Below are 20,137 nucleotides of genomic sequence, written 5' to 3' on the forward strand. Positions count from 1 at the left end.
GCATTTCCATGGAGGCGAAATGCTAGAGCTCATGTAGTGTGCGACAGTGAACGTTAAAGAAGCCGAAGGGTAGAAATTATCCTCTATAGCGTACCTCGTAGCCTGAGTCGCTTTGAGACCTTAATCCTGTAAAATCAAACGAAACGTTCCATAATCGTATTTCCTGAATCAATTCAAACCTATAGGGCTGCCTGAAAATTCTATTGGCTCTTTCGCACCTTTGATAAAGTTTCTAAAGGCGGCCTGTGAATGGGTGATAATAATCGGATTTGGCTAATAATTGGGTGATAATAATCAGAAAGTGCCATGGCAATTTCTTCTGCTTCGTGAGGGTCTTCAGTCTCTATTGAGGCATATTTATTAGCATTTAGTGAGTATTTACTAATACCACAGACATTTTGCCGTTTACATATGTTGCGGAATCCGTATAATGAAAATTGGCTAATCCTCCATATCGTTTTTAAGGAAGATTGCCCTGGCTTGCAATTTTCTGAATGATATTCCGAATGCATTTTTCTGGACAGGGGGGGTTATGTGAATTTTCTTTCTGATTTCAACGGGGACTTCTCATTTATTCTTTGTGGTGTATACCCTAGGCGCACCTAGTCTCTTAAGCACTTCTCTCCCTGTGTGGGTAGCTGCGAGGGGAACCTTCTGGGCAGTGCGATGTGCTTCTATGTGTTTGTCCAGTGTGTTATGCCCCCCTGAGCTTTCTAGTTTGCGGGTGGATGTATACATAGAGAGTCTTAGTGGTTGTTTGCAGACTTTTTTGACTAAGATGCCTATGTTGTCTTTCTCACTTTTCCTGGGGTGAGGTAGGGCGTAACATACACGATTATACTCATAGTGAAGGTTTTGACAAGACCTATTGAATTTTTTGTTATGCCATGGCTAGAGTTGATGATTGTGCTTATCATTCTAAGCAGCTGTCTTGTTACTTCAGTAAGTCGCTGAACAGTTACTATATCGCCTACATCCTCTTGTATGTGAGCCTAGAATTTTTAGTGTATTAACTATTGTAATTTCCTCGCCGCAGATGGTGACTGAGATGTTGCATTGTTCAGGGTATATTCCTTTAGTCTTCCTTATGACAACATGAAGTTCTGATTTGGATGGTCAGCACTGTACTACACAATCGGTGGCCTATTCTCGGACTGCATTTGCTGCCTGTTGTAAGCTTTCCTGTACGGATCCTTCTGTGCTTAGGTTTACTCGTATCGTAATATCGTCTGCGTAAAGAGCGTGTTAAACATTTTCTAGACTCTTTAGTTTTTTCGGCAGTCCTGTCAAGGCGAGATTGCATAGGAGCAGTACTGCTCCCTGTGGCGTACCTACCCTGCCTAACTTGACTGGTTTCGATTTGACACCCACAACGCTTTGCCTTGCTGTTTTATCACTTACGAAATTATTACACACGCGTTTACCACAACTGATGGTCCGTAGGTGTCTGGGGATCTTATCGTGTCTATCATTACCAAACCCCCTTTGAGGTCAAGGGCGAGTATTGCGCTCAGTGATGGCTTTACTATCTCTCGCTAGAATGCCATCTTTAAGTTGCAGCAAAATATGATGTATCGATAGTTTGGAACAGAATCCAAACATGGTGCCCAGTAGTAACCTAAGCCTGTCTATATGCCCTTGTAGTCTCTTCAGGACAATGTGCTCCATGAGCTTACCCACGCATGATATTAGATATATAGGTCTTAGGGCGTTTATATTAGCTTCTTTACCGCGCTTGGGAGTAAACGAAATTTCAGCCTCCTTATATGCTGCGGACATAGCGCCCCCGTCCCAGCATTTGTTGAATAAATTGGTTAAATGCTGGTGGAGTCGTCATCTAGATTTACTAAAGCCTTGTTGGTTTTGCTGTGATTGCCGGGAGAGGAATTTCGACGTAGGTGGGCGAATCCCGCTTTTAATTCTTGCACAGTTATCCTTGCACTCTTTGCAGTCTGGGTGCTGGGCTTCTTTAAGGCCCTGGATGAGCTCTTCATATTACCCTCCTATGCATGGAAGGCCCAAATCGTATCCCTATTTCATTCCCCTTTACCCGTTAGTGGACTAATGATGCTTTCAAGTAGATTCTTCGTTTTAGCTAACCCTAGCTTGCTCTGCTTGTCACCGCATATTCGTCGCCAGTTCTGCTTCAAGAGTTCATCTGCATAATCCTCGGCTTATCTTTCCAGTTGCGCGATTAGAATTCTTAACTTCCTGTCATGCCTACGTTTTTTCCAACTTTTTTTGCAAGCTCCCTCCTGCTTTCAGAAGGTGCAGGAGTTGGTTGTCTATTGTTGGGTGGTCTGCAGTTGTTCGCAGTGTTTCGGCTAATTTTGAAATGTATTTGCTAACTTCTAGTGTCCACCTATAAACGCGATAGCGTCAAGGCTTCCGTTCTGCAGAAAATCCGAAGTCGGCGTTTTGAGCGAAAAAGCAGGCGGCCCGCCTAGGTCACGTGACTCTGTGACGTCATCACAGCGCGTCCACCGTGGCAGGAAGCAGCTAAAGTAATGGCTGGTCACGAAAGGTTGCTTGGCAAGGGAAATCTGCAGTGTCTCACAAGCCCCACCATTGGCTGTGTTTGAAAGTCACTTTCCGGGGCAGTGGCGCATCACTTAACTGCTGCACCACTGCGCCAGGAGTGGTATATTAGGACTCCCAGGGATATATATGAATGTGAAGTAGACAATGACCGTATCAGCGAAATGAAAAACAAAGAGGACCCCAGGCTGCTATAGGGGTCCACTACCGCTATAGCGTCATACCCTTAAAGGGAAGCTGAAGTGTTTTTTTTTTTTTTTTAGAATACGAGGTTATTCAAGAATCTGAATCTATGAAGTTTCTAGCATGCAAAGTATTTTTGCATTAGCATTTAAAATGCTGATGTAATCGTCGATTAAAACCGCGACACTGTTCAGGCTTCTCACTGTGTTGGAGGGGTGCGGGAAAACTTGTAGCGACGTTATTGTTGCCGAAATTTCAGATGCCCGCTGCCTTTGCCTGCATCCTGCCGTGCGTTGTCTGACGCCGCCAAACAATGCTTCGTGATGTTCACCTTCTATGGCGTTGGGTTTCTTCCACGAAACAATTGTTTCTTCGCTGGAAACGTAGCGGCATCGAACGTGACGTCATTATTGGGGCCTCAGCCCTTTGCTGTGCCCTGCAGGTAAGCCTGAACGCCGACGCTGCTTTATTTGGCGATTACGCCACCATTTCAAGCGCTAACGCAAAACGATTTCGCAGGCTTTAACTACATGTTTCACACATCCGGCCCTTTTCTCGGCCCTTTTCAACTCATTGGTTTCTAAAACCTCTTCATATTCCCTTCAAGGAGGAGTTTAAGTGCCCCCTCAAGTTTCGATGTCTAGTATTACCTGCCTGCCGCCACTCCGCCCTGTATATTCTCAAAGAAGGTTCCAGTCCGTTAGTCTGGCTTCGTGCGCTATGTCCTCCAATTACTCCCCTGGGTCCTAACTTCTATTATGCTGTGGTCACTTTCCAGCTTCTTGTCGCAATTGTCTGCCTTTTTTTTCTAATTTTTAACCATTTCGAGATCTGGATAGTGTCTCTGGCTTCGCTATCTCCTGTCGGTTGATTAGTTTAGCAAAGTGAGCGATTCTGTCATACCTTCTGCTAGGTTTCCACCCTTCTTGCATTCTTGTTTGTTGCCCCAAGCCGTATTAGCTGCGTTGAAATCCCCAAGGATGACCAGTGCCCCTTTCTTTGCTTTTTTTTTAACTACCTGCCTAGTAATCGTGTTAAAGCTGCGTGGTTTATCATTTGGGAGACTATATATCAAGAACCAATGTGTATACCGACCGACATGCCCTAGTATTCACCCCCCTCTCCTCTTGTATGGTATTCGTGGTTGTTCACGGCAGCTCACGGCGAACTTTCTTTTGCATCGCATTGTCCAAGCTTCAGAGAGCAGCTCTTAGGCGCCCGTTCCTGGGTTCCACGTTGTAGTCCTCGGCGTCGGCGTAGTCGGCGTAACACGCCACCTGACAACCGTGACAGGCAGTAATAGAGCGAAACGCCACCCGCCGCGGTGAGAGCGGAGGAATGGACAATAGGAAGGCTGTCCATTCCTCTACGAGAAGAGCTGCGCTCAAATTTCGCATTGCCGACTATCGTAATCATCTGTGAATTTTTGATTAGAAGTTTTTTATTCGGTCTTTGGTACGAAAAGCCGGGATCAGCGAGCAGCCGCCAGCGCACACGGGAATAGTTAGCGACCACACTCTCATACCAAGGCGCGAGTGCATATCCTTTCGGGCACTTCCTGGGCGCCCGCGCACGCTTGCATCGGCGACAGCAGCGAGAGTACGACGAGACATGAGCGGGAGCTAGCCACGTGGCACCCGCGCCTCTCGGCCAGTAGCGTACGTCGTGCAAGGCTGGCTCGACGGGTGACGAAACCGCGTGAGATCTAGACAACCTAGAGCAACAGCTGATGTCAGCTTACTGTTGGTTTTTGCCGTGGTGCACCGACGTTGCATCATAAAAAAGAATAGACGAGGACAAAGAAAGAACGAGACAGGACGTGCGCTAGTAGCGCACGTCCTGTATCGTTCTTAATTAGTCCGCGTCTGTAGCGCTACTCTTTTTTTGTTGTGCAAGGAGACCAATTAGCCTAACTTTCTTCCATTAGCCACGTAGTGTCAGCTACAATAGCAGTGTGCAACAGCGGAAGCTTTCTTGAGTTCCTCTCTGTTTGGGTGCGTAGTGCGTGTATGTAGTGCGCTGAGAACAATCAGCCAACGATGTGGGACTATAATTGCAATTGCAACACCACGTGATTCTATTGATATCGATACTTAACGTTTAAATCCATATTCAGTAGAGCACTGATTTTTCGATGTCTCGAAAATGGAGCTTGGTGGGCTAGAAGAACAACAAGAAAGGCATGGTTGCAGTTAACGCACGGCTAATCATTTAGGACCGCTCCAGCACACGCCACAACTGCGTGCGTCTCATTTTTCCTAAGCTCGAGCCAAATGGAATAGACCGCCGCATGCAGCCGGAACCGAGACGCAGGGTTTCGTGCCATGTCTACACGATCCCACTATTGAGAGTAAAAAATAAAATAAAAATAGAATACAGGAACTCGTGCCTTTTATTTCTGGTTCGAGTCGGAGCGAATGCTATACGGGCGCTCTTACAATTTAAGGAGCGATTACGCAATCTGTGCGTTCACTGACGTGCGTCCGCAGCAGGCCGATGAGCATGTGTCTTGTCTCGATTTGTCAACAGTGATAGCCTGAAACGTCAGTGGCCTTGGCAGAAGGAAAGATAGGCAATTGATGCCCGCAGTATTGCTCCCGCCCTTCACCTCTCTCCGATATACGAGACAGAGGAGCGCATAAAACCGAAGACCAACCAGGGGAAGAGGTCTGAACAAGAGGCCCTGATTAGGACCATCAGCAAAGCCGTAAAAGGGGCGGTCGCGTGCGGTCCTCTTTCTCAGATTCTGGCTGACTGCATTCTCTCTCCCCCCTCTCGCATCTATCTCTCCCTACTGCGCGAAGATGCACTCTCTTCGCCCTCTCCCTCGCCCTCTCAGCAGCCAGAAGGGAAAACGCGTGCGATGCGCTGTTCCCGCTCTCGCTGCTTCCCTCGCCGGCTCGCGCGCGCCCGACGTTTTGGAGAAAGCGCCGCGCCGCTAGTGCCGGCGCCGTATATACGGAAGGGACCGACCCCATTTCGGCGGCAGGCCCAGTCGAATCTCAAGCCGTTCCACTATGCGAACGTCTCCGGCGGCGCTGCTCCGGCCGGCCCTGCGGCCGCTACTGCTGCTGCTGCTGCTACTGCTCAGCCCGCTGCTGGTGCCGGCGAGCGGGGCGCAGGATGGCGAACCTGCATCCTCGACGCCCGCCGCATCCGGCGCGGCCGCTGACGACGCTCTGGAGTCGGACGAGCAGACCAAGGTGAGCGCACGGCGCGGTGCACCCTGACCAGTCTGTCGCCGTCATCGCGCGCGATTCCCGTGCGCGCCTTCCGCACGTCGCGCGCGAGAGGAGGAAGTGGGGCAGGAATAAACGGGCAAGAGCCGTTTTCGATTTCGATGGAACGGGTACGGCCTGCTCCTGCAGTTTAGAAGCCAAGTTTAGGCCGCCTCGCCGGACTAACGGGTAAAATTCCGTCCGGCGCTCTCCCGGCCACACTCTTGTTACCAGCGGCGGCCGCGCACTTTGTTAGGAAGTAAGGAGCACTTTCTTTCACGTCTCCAGGCGCTGCTGCATATAGGTGGCTGAACACGCTAATGCTGCGTAGGTGCGCACAATCCTTAAAGCTGTGGCGAAGAGCGCACTGTTTCCAATGCCATGAACGAAGAGGCGCAGACAGTCTTGTCTTCCTGCCGCGCTTCACTGTGCCATTAACGGGGCTCATCTGAGGTAAGCGCGTGGGGATGCGTGGACCTGACCTGTAGCGGCCTACAGCTTCTGAAAGCGCTCTGGAGGCTACTTTTCCTCGTTTTGAATTTCCCATTAGTGTCCGTTTGGTGTCGTCCGCACAGTCTTGCTTCTCACTCACTTAGTAAAACCCTTGAGGCTTCCCTGAGATCAAAAGGTCTTGGAAGATGAGGACAGGCGTTGTTCCTACCTACCTTGCAGAGAATTAAACCTTGAGACAAAAGGGGGGGGGGGGGGGCATAAGTGCTCTACTATGTGAATGAGGATAAAACAATGCAGCCCGGTTACTTTTGGCAAAGACGGAACTTGCGCGACTGCGAATTCGAGTTTGAAGGAGTGATGGTGCAGGGATGGTCACCCCTGCTCCAACGTGATTTATTAATGTGGTGTTCGTACCAAAGGGAGCTATAAATGCACGGTGACTTTAAACTTGCACCGAAGTATTGAGGAGCGCGCGCTAGCATCCTTCTGGTCACGTAGCCTACGGGAAAATGCAGCTCCACCATCGGCTGGACATCGGACGCGCGAGCTAGGGACCGCTGACATCCCTAGCTCGCGCTAGAGATTCCACTGGTCAGAAGAGTTAAAATAGTTAATGGCATTATAATTCAGTGAAACGACGACGTAATGTCGGGCGTGCAGCTTTACTACTCCTGTGTGCCACCAATGTGCTTCAAATGTGTGCTTTAATTGGACTTAATAGTATCGAGTGTACCGTCTGTACACGATCATCTGGCGAATGCTGAGTACAGGGTTGTAAAAAATTTGCGGCTTATACCGCGATCACGATGTGAGAAGACGAAAGACACGGTTTTGGGCAGTTTCTCTCAACTCGTCCTCAAACTCGGTTTGCTCTTTCTTGACCGAGCTAAATTTAACCATTTCCCAGTACGCATTCTTTCGAGTTGTGGAAACGGAAACGGACGATTTGGGGCTTTGATCATTCGCTCCCCGTAGACGCATACGAGGTCGAAAGAAGAAGGAACTCACTCGCGCGTGGAGAAGGAACAGAACGAGCGTTAACGACATGCCTTCGCAGTGGTCCCCCCCCCCCCCCCCCCCCTTTTCTTTCTACCGCTGAGAACTCGCACTCAGGCTATTATACGACGCAAATGACGTGTGCAAGAAAACGTCCTTGCGTGCGTAGTTATGTAACGCGAGCAGAGTGAGAGGAACTGCCGCGAAGTGCCACAGCAGCCCAGGCCCGGGGCTCGAGAAAACGATTTCCGTGCTTCTAGTTTCTTTAGGGTTGCTCTCGCCCGACTTTAAAACTGACGACTGATATGCATCACGCTATAAACTTGCGTGCACCCGGAAGCAGCCAGAAGCGGCATATTCCACCTTTAGCGTTGACGTCTGCCAGGCTATACATACGCTTCTCCTCAGCGTTACGTGGCCCTTCAGGGATTCACCTCGAAAACAGCGAAACCCATATATAGTGCAGTTCTCCTTCGTGTTCCGTATACCCTTGACGATCGTCACGCGCTGCGACTCTTGGCTCACCGTGCAATCCGGCAGTTTCTTGTGCAGACCATGCAATGTAAGGCGTAGCGAGTCCTTTCTGGCTTTGCGATTCGACCTGCAGGCTCGACACGTAGTATAGGGCGCATCCATGACTGAGGCGCGTGTTATAACCTTGCCGTGCGGACGGGCCAGACAACGACAGCCGGAAGTGTGGCGGTCGACGCTGACCGATTGCTGCAAGGGCGGAAGTCGCCGAGGGACGCGCTGAAGAAGTGGAACAGAGCGTAGGAGGAAAAACAACGTTTCCTTAAGCAAATATAGAAGACAAGAAGCGACAGCGGCGCTTCTGTAATGCAGAATGCGTTGCGTCAGCGCTGTAATAACTTATCCGACAGCGTGGACGTTTTGCGCATTTCTTGAGTCTTGGATGGATTGAGCACGCAGCAAATATTGTGACCGACTTGTCGATTCTTAACTTCGATCAGCGCTGGCGGATTAAAAGAGCGAAATTTCGGACTTCCTCGATACATGAACTGGTAAACCAGTCTGTATTACTGCGCTTATGGCATGTCCGGCGGTGACGTTGAGTGCTAATTTTCGGCATGTTTAGATTGCTGTGGTTTGAGCTGGAGCCGCCGCTCGTGCTGCATACAGTAAATTACGATGAGCAAGCTTTCCGCTGTCCTCGCAATCATACGAAAAGGCAGGGGGATGAAGAGCGTTCTTCCTGTATTTTTTTACGATACCAACGAATGCTGGCGCATTTAATATGTTCCGTTGTCTCTAGCTTGGTCTCTTTGTGTGGCGTGTTATAGGATTTGATTAGTGGTCCTTGAGAGCAACCTGTAAGACAAGATTCAAAACCTGGCTTGTTCTATAGGGTTCCTACTCCGATTTACAGCGACGCTTGGCGATGTTAAATTGCCTGAGTATTTTTGCCCTTACTGCTCCTACAAAGTGATCAGTTTAACACTTCGGAATATATGTCGCGAGGAAGACAGCATGTTGTCATTTCGCAGATACACGGCCATATTATAGAACCACCTATTCATTACACCTGTCTTCTCCTTTCACTCGAAATGCTGGAAAAATTTTGGAATGTAAAGTTTTTCGCTGGAAATTAAAATTGATGCTGCACTTAGGTGATGGGTGTTGTTTATGAAAAGAAAAAAAAGAAAGATGTTCGTGAGTATATACTCGAAGGCACCCCTTGCATAAACACTGTCGTCGTTCTGTGTACAAGCATTCAAATAAATATGGCGCGGTATGCAGCGGAAGCATTGTGAACGGGGTCTGTTGCTATGGGTGAATAAAGTGCAGCCGTACGCGTGCTGCAAAAAACACACATACACAAAATGCTTTATGGTGGTGATCGTTTGCTGTGCGCACGGCGCAAAGTAAATACGTCGTCTTTTCAAAAAAAAAATTCGCTTTATTTTTGTTAACGCTTTCTTGGTATCAGTGAAACGGCTGAATTTGAGATCGAGCGTCACATATAAAAATAGGAATGAAAAGACTCTTTACATCATGTGCGGGCGTAGAAGTGAGACTGCTACCGGGACATTACATACCGCTTCCTCGAATGTTCTTATCTCACGGAAAACTTGGGGTAAGCCTATAGATAGGCATTGCGGATAAAAAGGCTTTCCCGTTTATGTGTTCCCGATATGAATGCGTGTTTAGATAAGAATGTCTGAAAATGCAGTAAGGTGTTCGCATGAGCCTGAGTTGAGGCAAGATGTATCGAGTTGCCGTCAGCGTGAGACGTTCTACGAAGCGAAGGCTGCGGCATTGGAATAGTCAGCAAGGCTCGAGAGCTACGCGAAGACGCAATCGGAGACTGAACAAGGGCTAAAGAAAACATAATTTTGCTGGAAACTAGCAGACACGCGGCAATCTGTTGGACATGAGAAGACACTTTTCGTCGTTACTTCGCCTTCATTCGAACGAATGGACGCGTCACATTAAGCTGCTTGCAAGCACAGCCGCTCAAGACGACTGCATCGCATGACACTTTCTTCAATACAGTTTGTGTCACGCAGCGTTTATGTCTCGCCTTCTCCTTATCCTTCGGCTTGCTAATCGATTTCGGGGCTGGAGCTTGTAAGGTACGATTGTTGGACGCTTTGGGCGTTCATTTGTATATTGCTGTCGGCAGAACCCGATTTCCTCTCTCCTTAACCGTTACGAATCCCCAAGATAATAGTAGAATGCTATGCGTTCGTTTTCTTTACTTTACTCTAACTAGGGAAATTTTCAGTTTTCTGGCTACTTCACTGTTTCTGGACGTGTTCGTTGATGTGGTTCCATACAACCCTGGGGTCGTGCACGACGGCAGTGTATCGTGCTTCAGTATTTTTGAGATCGCGTCGCCACATCGTCGCTTTTCCGCGCACCGTTGCGCTGGGAAAACATGTGCGCCTCCCACGCGGCTCCTCGTACCCTGATGTGCGCCCATTTCCTTTCGGGCTGCTCTGCGGCGGAGTGCGCCACACTCGAGGCATGACCAAGGAATGCGTGGGACGTAGCATACTACAGTTTCGTCGGTTTCGCGGAAATGCGCATGAAAATGTATGCGCGCGCGTAATGAATGCATCCGCCCTCGCCTCTCGCTATGGGGTTGGAATCGATCCCAAGAGCGTCGCTGACAAGGAGGTGTGTATGGTCTCGACGAAGAGCACGGTGGTGCCATTGGCGGAAAAACCCTGTCTTGTTCCAACGCATACGCACAGACGGAGGCCCGTTCGTGCTCAATGCTCGCGCGATGGCCGTGAGAGGCGCGAGTGTGTACAGCGACAGACGGCTCATCTGTAGCCACCGGGTCAAGGTTGTGTGCCATCCCTTCTTAGAGCCTGCGTGCTATATCGCGCCTTTTTTTTCCCCGTCTCTTTCTGCCTTGTTCCTTTCTTATCTATCTTTCGCGCTGTGTGCTTTGCACTGATCCGCGTCGCTCCGTGGAAGCTGCCCTCCCAAGTTGCACGGAGCGCATCTTCGCGGGTCGCCGTGGCCGCGATGGAAACCATCGCGTCGAGTGGAAGTGATATTGGCGTTGCTGCTTATGCGATGCCTATAGCGGTTACGACGGCTACGGATGATGGATCACTGTCACCAGTGGACGGGGGGTTATAGAACCACCGACCTGACCTGGCCGGTCGCGGCCTTGAACCATTTTTTCGTATGGGCCATATATAGCATGCGAGGTTCCGATTCCGGTCCAGGATTACGACTTTCTTACATTAAGAGAGAGGGGGCATACTTTGTGGTCGCGGTGTCACGCAGGTCAACCGACCAATTACAAGGGCAGGATGAAAAAAATTAGGTGGCCTAAGCTTCTAAAAGGAATGCTGCACCCCCTACTCCCGCCTAGATACAACCTTTAGCTTTTTTTTTTTTTTCCATTCTAGCGGAGAGCGTACTTAGCGACCCTTTCTTGGCATTAGGCGGTAACACGACTACTGGGAGCAGCGAAAACCACTGCCTGGCTACACTTCCCCCCTTCAAGTTCTGCTGTTGACCCGGTTCGTTCTCGTATTTGGGCACAGTTTTCAGGGACCTTCAACAGTCCGATGTCGTGCGCTGTTTATCGCCTGGGCGCTGTTAGCGTATCGCGCCGTGGCTCTCATCTCATCTTATCCTTGTAGGGTTCTTTCATGACCTTTGGCGTTTCGAAAAAAAAAAAAAAAACTACTAAAGGGAGTACAGCCAGGCTCTTGTCTCTGATGCTTTCTCTCGCGCTGTCGATGATTATAGCCTTGTAACTTTCTTTTTTTTTTGATAAGATAAATCTGATTATGGGTGTATGGTCTTGAGTGCTTGGCCCGCATACGCATTGTTGTAGATAAATTAATGAGGCGTAGCTTCACTCAACCAGTTGTTAGTCTGCGCTCGTCATGTGTCTTGTCCCCTGTGGCCTTTTATGTTTTAAAATCAAATCAAAAACACAAAAAACCTTCTCGCTTTACTCCGGAACGCAACTATTTGCTCCTCAATGCGCGGCTCGTAGCTCATCACCGTCGTTGTTGGAAGACGTTACCTGGCGAATAACTTTACGCTCAGCTGTCTCGGACTGCGCCCGCGCTGCTGAGAGATCGAAATATAACGGAAGGAGCGTACTCGCATTCCTCGTGTTGCCTGTCTTGGTCCCTAGTGATGCCATGGTTATCATCCGTGCCCTTTCTATAGTCTTGTTTCTTTCTTATTTTCTGTTTGCGGCAAGTAGCCTCGGTAGAGCTTGTCTGCAACTTAGGCTACCGAGTCGCTGACAGTCTTCGACGCTCAGAGGATGGAGAGCAATCAGAGGAAGATCGTCGTTCGAAAGCGTGTCATCGAGGCACATATGCTCTCACTCGATTGCGCAAGCCAGCGCCAGTCTCTTGCGTCGCCCGACACTTCCTCGTTCACAGATGCGCAAATCGGCTTACCCCTTTCCTGGCGCGAATGGGGTGTCGTGCATGAGCCCGTCGAGGGGATTTAGCGGTTGTGGCGCTCTCCTGCTCGGTAGCGGGTTCGGGTTCTGGCCGCGCCGGACACACTTTGATGGAGGGTGCAGAAACACCTGTGCGCTGATATTTATGCGCACTTGAGAGAACCTCGTGTGGCCAAAAAGTAAACCACAGCCCACCTGTGTACGGTTTTTCTCAGAGCCCAGGTGTAGCTTTGACATACATAAACCACTACGTCAGTCAATTATTCACGAAATTTTTGAAGCAAGGAAAGAGTTGGCGTTGAAAAATGCCTGAACGAAAAGGCGACGATTCTTGGAAACGTTTGATTTCATCCAAACTTGGTTTGTTGCCGTAATTAGCCCAACAGGATGTTCCGCAGTAATTCCGCTGTCGTTAATGGATGTGAAGTAAGCGAAGACGATACGGAACTGCTCGTACAGCCGCAGGAGCAAACAGTGTAAAACTGGCTGTACGGCCAGCGAGCATATTTAACTTTAAGATGTGGTTCTCTCTCAACGGTGCAAAGTCTTAGTGCTTAACGTGCATTTTTTAAATGCGAGATCAAACTATAGCCACGTCTTCATAGAGCGTAACGGAATATTATCGCTTTCACTAATCATCCGACCTGTTCAACTAAAATTTCAGGATGCGAGTTCGTCGGTCAGATGAATGCTAATGACAGTTTCACTTGAAATAAATTTTTCTTGAGTATTCTTTATTATCTACCTGGACTTGCTGAGATCGTCATATCTTTGTTAACTTTTCTTTGTTTAATGCAACCTGCTAAATTCTGCGCCAATATTTTAGTTTGGCGTACAGACGATGGCGCTATTAATCATAAATGCGCTGCTTTTTCGTCAGAGCATCTGGCCGATATGTTAGTGATTTAAGCGGCAGTTCAAGAAAAACATCACTGCGCAAAAGATGTACGGCGCGCTCAGAAGAATTTAAAGCGTTAGCGGCAGCATTTTAAAGGACTGCAGCAACGTGCTTATCTCGTTACGCAAGTCCGATTAGAACACCATCATCTGTTTAGCGCTTACCGAAAATTAAGGGGTTGCTACCCAATGCAGGGCCTCAGTGTACAGCGATAGCGTTCGGCTTCCGAGCCCAAGGTCACTAGTTCAACCTAGCTGCAGCGGCTGCATTTCGATAGGGGTTTAGTGATTTTTTTTTGAAAAGCCATATTCTGAGATTTCGGAGCTCGCCGAAGAGCCCGACATGGTCGAAATTATCCCGTAGCCCTGCACTACAGCGTGCCTCATAGCAGTGTTGCTTTGGAACGTGATGATACGTCGACCATTCAATGAAAGGTTGGTGACCGTGAAAACATTGAGCCATTATCGGTGCAAGATATTTAATGCTTTGAGGCGTTCCGGGTGAATTCAGTGGTAACATCTCAGGAGCTCCGCTGTCATTCCTGTGTACGCAGGCAAAGGCCTGCAGGCAAAGGCCTGCGTACGCACTTACGCCGATGCTTAAAAGGGAATGGAAAAAGCCACCTCAGAAATGGCATATATGAAGTCTGAGCAAAACGCACCTTGAGAGGAAAATGAGAAAAACATTCCGCCATATATATAGGTACGAGAGAATACGGATGCTTCCCTACGAATTTTAACGCTCTCGAAGTTGTGGGCTTTCTCAATTTATCATCTCTTTCCTGTCGTCCACTCACAATTTTCCCCCTCGGGTCAGTGTATTGAAGCTGCGTTATAAATTCACTCTCCTTCTTTATTACTCCCGCTTGACTATTGATTTTGTTTTTGTATTATTTTAGTTCACTTTATTTACTTGTCACTGTTGCTTTCTTTTTTTTTTCATTATGGCCGAGTCATGACCGTACCCAAACATAGGCAGCTCTTCTCAGCCCGCGGATTCGGTTGTCCTCAGTGGTCATCGCCACTACCACCATCAACATCGCGCGTATTATCGCCAATAATACCAATCCATACTCAGTGGTTTCAGGAAAGTGCGCTTTCTAACCAATGTCTGTTTTTCCCCGGACGGGAAAAGCACGATGCCTTATTGTTCTTTTCTTCACATAAGGAACCACTTATTATTATCGTGATTTTTTTTTTTCTGCGTGTGCGCTAGAGGCGTTGGAATGTCTGCGACGAATGCTGCAGATCGGACACGCTTGAATTGTTCCCTGCGTCCTAGATGGAGCCCGAGGCACCCATCGCTCAGTCGGGCTACCAAGTCACCGGCCATCGACTCTGGTAGGGTGCCCGCGATGCACTCTCTCGCATCGGGCCCCGGAGGGCCAAGGCGCGATGCCCATCACAGCCGATCCGCGAGGGGAAACAGGAGAGCAGAAAGCGCGTTGACCGCGAGCACTGCTAACGAGCCGGCTCGGTTGTGGGATGCAGGTCACTGGGTCCGCTCCGCCGCCGCGGGGGAAAGAACGACGAGCACTGCCGGCTCAACATTCTTCTTTACTTTTTCCTGCCTCCCCCCCCCCCCCCCCTCCACTTTTCTCTCCGCATCCTCGGCAGTTTCCAACTTGTCGGCTTTTTCGTTCTCAGCGTGCGGTCGCTGGAGCGTGCACGTGGCTCGTGCCTTCTTCCAGCGCGCACCGTTTCCGCGCGTCGGGCAAGAACCTAAACGGCTGCCGCCCGGGCGCCCGTACGAGCAGCACTCGCAGCGGCGGCGGTGGTCCGAGCGAGAGCCAGCACTATTTGCGTCCAACAGAAGAAGCAGCAGCAGCGACGCGGGAGAGCGCGGCGCTGCTTGCCTGTCACGCTCCTGTATGCTCGCGTGCGCTTGCCTCCCTCGAGTTACCTTGCGGGCTTCGTACAGAGTGGAGGGACACGTGTTTTCGTTTCCCTCGCTTCGCTCCTATATGTTTCCTCAATTGTCAGCGCGCGCTGTGGGGGGTACGCGGGTAGCGGGACTTCTCACGGTTAGCGTCGCCGGCGGCAGCAGGCTGCGCTGACGCCACACTGTGCACACGATCCGGGTTGAGTCACCTTTAGCCTGGAAAGGAAAAAAAAAAGAGAAAGATCCGGAGCAAAAGCAGCAAAGAAAAAAAAGTTGTACCGATTCAAGCAGGTAGACTTTCTTTTCCGACGTCGAACCTTCTGTAAGTGACCACCTATAGCTAAATCAGCTGCCAGCTCTGCTCGCAAAGGAAGCCGAACACTCAAAGGTGTCAGAACGCGTTTAGCATTTGCGGCTAATGCGTTAGCCTTCAAAACTGGAGTTATATATTCGTCAGTGACTCGTTGACGATGTGTCAACACACCCGTGAACAAAAACAAGGCCTAGTCTTTCTTCTGGCCACACCTCCCCCGCCTCCTTCCAGTATTTAGCTTCATTTGCGTCCTAACTTATAACACTTGTCCTTGTTTAGTAGGCTTGAGCAACGAACAACAGTGACAGATCGGTCAGTCGAAACGACAGAAGCGGCCAGAAAGACATCCAACTTTTGCCGGCGTGTGGCCCTGCAATACTGTATCTTCAGTGCTCAACTCTGGCACTTGCTGTGTGCGTTCGGCTTCTGCATTTCGCAGGGATCTACAAAGGTGTCCACAGCAAGCAAAAAGCGTTTTTTCAGATTATCTACTTTCTGAGGCTACTTTGAGGTCGAGTTTCTAGATCGCTGCGGTTCGCCGCGCACAGAGTTTCTAATGACGAGCACACCGCAGCACCACTTAACGTGCGCATACGCGGAAGAAAAACCGCACGGGCGCATGTCACACGTTCACAGTCCACCGAGATGTTCCCACGTTCCATTATCCCGATATTCGAATTCGCCTATTATGCTCACCCAGTGGAAACGACCGCTGCACGAAAGGGCTGCTTACATTTGCGAGTATTTTTGTGGGCCTCAGCGCCTCCACGTCTTTGGGAAATACTGAGTAAAACTCAAGAAAAAGAACTGTAGGAAGGACCTAACTTAAATTGAGCGCGGTTTGTGCTGGAGGCTGGTTTCAGCTGTAGCTTTGCCCTCGCTTCGTACACAGAAATGAACGTACTCTCGGGCACTCAGGCGCCTTCCTCCTACGTTGCGCCGACCGTTTCCGTGCTCCTGCAGATTCGATTTGTTTTCCTGTCTGATGCATGAATAATAGTTCAAAACGTTAATGTATTCATAGGATCGTAGAAGTAAACAAGGTAATATCAGTGTAAAATAAAAAAAAATGACGAACAATTTATCGTGGTTAAGCCGAATGCGTATTAGGTGCGCTAGCACATCGGTTTCGGTTTCAGTTCAAGGTTCGGTTTTCAAGGTCAAGTAGGCTTCGGACAAAAATCGGCGAAATCGGTGAGTGGAGGCCTTAGTGCTGATGCACTATAACTGGTGGAGACACTTAAGCTCCACCTTAAAGGTATGACGCGCGCGATAGCGTTATAATTGATTACTGCCCATATATGCGGAATTGGTCATTTTCAACTTTACATTCACAGATAGCTGTGAATCCTCATACCACTCCTGGCGCAGGGGTGCAGTTGTTAAGCGATGCGCCACTGCCCCGGCAGGTGCTGCCATCGGTGGGGCTTGTGCGACCCAGGTTGCTCTTCCCGAGCAACCTCTCGCTATTAACCATTAATTTAACTGCCACCTGCCACCGTGGGCACTTTGCTCACAATCCAGTGGGCAGGTTGTGATGACGTCACAAGGTCAAGTGACCTAGGTGGCTCACCTAGGCATCCGGGTTACCCACCGGCCAGACAGACATTGGCGAAATCGGTGAGGGGGAGGGGAGGTCTTAGTGCTAGCGCGCCGAAATAAAAGTATACAGCAGAAATAAGTATTCCTCCATAAACTGTGGCATGAAAGGAGCGAGTGACATAGAGAATCAAATCATCTGTTTCAGGGCTTCGCGGCCTGTTCGAGCGCAGGCCCCCAAACACAAGCGGACGGCCATTTCCTTCGTGACGGAGGCCTAAAGACTGCCCTTAGTTCTGTGGCGTTTTTCTCACCAACCCGCGCTTCTAGCCTCCCCTAACGAACATGCAGTAATTAACGGAGCTGTATTCGGATCCTGAGGTGGAAACGAGGAGAGAAGGGAAAGAAGATCTTAGGTCATGCCGGAAACCAGTTGTGCTCAGCTAGTGTTCATTCGAGCCTCGTTCAGGGTCGCGGCAAACATTCGCCTCTATCCTCAACCGGATAGGACACTGCGAAATCAGTAAATTTACACCAGTGTTCACCACTACCTTGGACGAAGCTAGAAGGACCATTTGGTACCGCCGATATCTCGCGCGACTTACATTCCCCTCTTCCATCTCACACTCCGGCCAGGAATACAGCTCTGTCGATTACTACACTTGCGTGAGAGGCGCGGTCAAGACGGCGGGTCGGTGAGAAACACCACAACTGTAAGCCCTCACGTGTCTCCGTCACTGTCTGGTAGTGTTGATGCCGTAGGTAGGATAATAGGGTTCTCGGCTAGCTGCTGCCCACACCGTTCGATCACGCACCACGCGACAGCCGCGGTAATGCAGGACATCCCACATCTGCCGCTACGGACGAGGGTGGCGCTGGTGAACACTACCAACATAAATACACTCTAAAGTAGAAGGTTGGGCATCCGTCGCTGTAGCTCAGTTGGTAGAGCACCGCACGCGACAGGCCGAGGTCATAGGTTCGGATCCTACCGGCGGCAATTGGTTGTCTATTCTTATATAACCTACTTTGTAATCAATTATCCTTCAGATAAAATATTATTAGACTGCTAAATTTTCCACTTATCAATAAGCACAAATAAAAAAGGAAAAAGCTTTCCCCTATGACTTCATTGGTTTCAAGAACTGTTGGTTGCCTACATATGTATTGCGACTTGATCGTTTTATACATTGGTGCCCCTTTGAGGAAATAATCTCTTGTACGTATTTCGACTCCACGAGTCCTGTGGATATGTCCAGAAATTCTGTGTTTGTGTGGCCTCACAGCACGAGCTACAGGTATAGTTCCGCGAGCAGTTTTGCGGTGCAAAGAGATTCGAGTTAGTGTTTCCTCCCCCCCATCCCTCAGCTGCATCTGCGGTTCGGTTCTCACTGGTTGTTGACAGATCAGCACTTTGCTGTTTAACATATTCCTGCCACATAGGGAGAAATGAGGCGGCGATCAGAGCCCTAAGAAGAAGTGAAAAAATAATGCGAGGTATTTTCTATAGGCGACCCCACTTCATAATTTTGCAACAGCGCAAGAAAACCAGGACAAGAGCGAGAAGTGACACAAAGACGGCGCTGAACTTACAACTATGTTTTATTGAAAAAACACGCATCAATTTATACATTCCAAAAAATCTACGCACATGCGCATCGTCAGCCAAAGCATCATACCCAGAAGTGCCTACCATGGATAAAATCACCACACATCAAATGTGCGTACACAGAGGCATTATCTATTATGCAGCAGGCTCATTTCCTTGGCTGATATCGTTGCAGATGATGCACTGACCCACCCTTTTTCCTTCCAGATAATGTGGAACGTCTCGGCCAGTTCCCTTATGCGTCTCTATGTATGCCTATACAGCACCTCTGTGTCTACAAAAAAAAAAAAACAGCGACAGCAATAGTGTATTCACGTCTCTATTAAAAATACCACGACAGGAGTTTAAAAGAACTGAAAGATAGTGGCAATGACCGCGGTGCGTGGCTATCTTAAGAAGTTCTAAAACTGGTTAAAGCCGTGAGCCTGTCTACGGACAGAGGAAACGACGAGGTTACCGAGCCTTTCCTCAATCTTTCACGAAGAACTGACGGCGATCGCACTCGCTGTGGTCACGTCCTTCTTGCTGCCGCCAACGTGGCAACACTGCCAGCCCATGCTCACTGCAGTACAGCCACTGCAATTGGTGGCCGATACAAAGTGGTATAAGAATGACTGCGGCGTCGTATACAGTGACAATAAGTAACCCAGTTTATTTGAAAATAAGCATAGTTTGTAAGTACTGACGCTTAGAAAGGGTCACCGTCGCCGTTTCAACTTGTTTAACTGGCCTAAACTTTGTTGTGACTTTAACTTCGTGCCGAAAACATGCCACAATATAAGATACGATCCGGTGACCGTCTATACAACCTCTAGGTCGCTTTTGTGCTTCTTTCACACGCGCATTTACGGGCCGATTCCAGCTGCGTTTATATATGCACCAATCACTATTGCATAATAAAAAAAATCTGAAGGTGAAAAGAATAAATCTTTAATAACGTGTATGAATTCACCTTTGCTGAGCAGCCATTAGGCTGGGTGCCTCAGCGGTATATCCTGATGTGCCTCATCGGCCGCTTCTATTTTTCTCAGATTTTTTCATTTACTTTCCTTTTGTTTTCCGCCAGGTGATTTGTCGGCTCGGAGAAAATCCGCGAAGAAAAGCCAGATGCTCGACCGCACCATGGGAGCAGGCTTTGCGCAAAAATAGCCGACCCGTTAAATGAAAGTCTTTACTGAATTGGTGAACTTGAAACTTCACTCTTGAAAAAAAAAAAAAAAAACTAAGAGAAGGAGGAAGAAAATGCTCTCTTTTCGACGGCACTTTATCCTCGTCGCTATCACTTTTCGCTACAGTTTAGCTACTTGCGCGCCTGAAATGGTAACGTCTCCTTCCAGCCCGCAAAGATTCGTGCCACGAAGCAGGCCGCACCAAAAGCGTCAGCTGCTCCGGAAATCTCAGCGCGGACGTCCCGGAACTAGGAGCCTCTATAGACTTAATGCGCTTCCGCAGTCGACGTCTCCATAACGACGGCCCTTCCTTCTTTTCAGCCTTGCTTGGCGTTCATCGCGTGCTTCAGCTTCGCGGGCGCGCCGCGAGCAGCTCTGACGAGACCCCGGTTTAATGCGTGTCGGCCGTAGGAACGTGGAAAGCGGTT

The 20,137-nt window shown here is 49.1% G+C and overlaps 1 protein-coding gene across 1 annotated transcript in view; it reads left to right on the forward strand.

The window, feature by feature from the left end:
* Window positions 1-5,670: 5,670 nt before the first annotated feature.
* Window positions 5,671-20,137, forward strand: part of LOC149353427 (nose resistant to fluoxetine protein 6-like) — a 59,523-nt gene continuing 45,056 nt past the window's right edge. Inside the window, exon 1 of the mRNA XM_089577349.1 lies at window positions 5,671-5,924. Within this exon, the coding sequence (XP_089433475.1) occupies window positions 5,739-5,924 (186 nt within the window). The 5' untranslated portion in view covers window positions 5,671-5,738. The remainder of the gene's footprint in view (window positions 5,925-20,137) is intronic.

This window comes from Amblyomma mixtum, chromosome 3 (assembly GCF_055824585.1).
Source record: "Amblyomma mixtum isolate Tamu chromosome 3, ASM5582458v1, whole genome shotgun sequence".
Lineage (NCBI taxonomy): Eukaryota > Metazoa > Arthropoda > Arachnida > Ixodida > Ixodidae > Amblyomma > Amblyomma mixtum.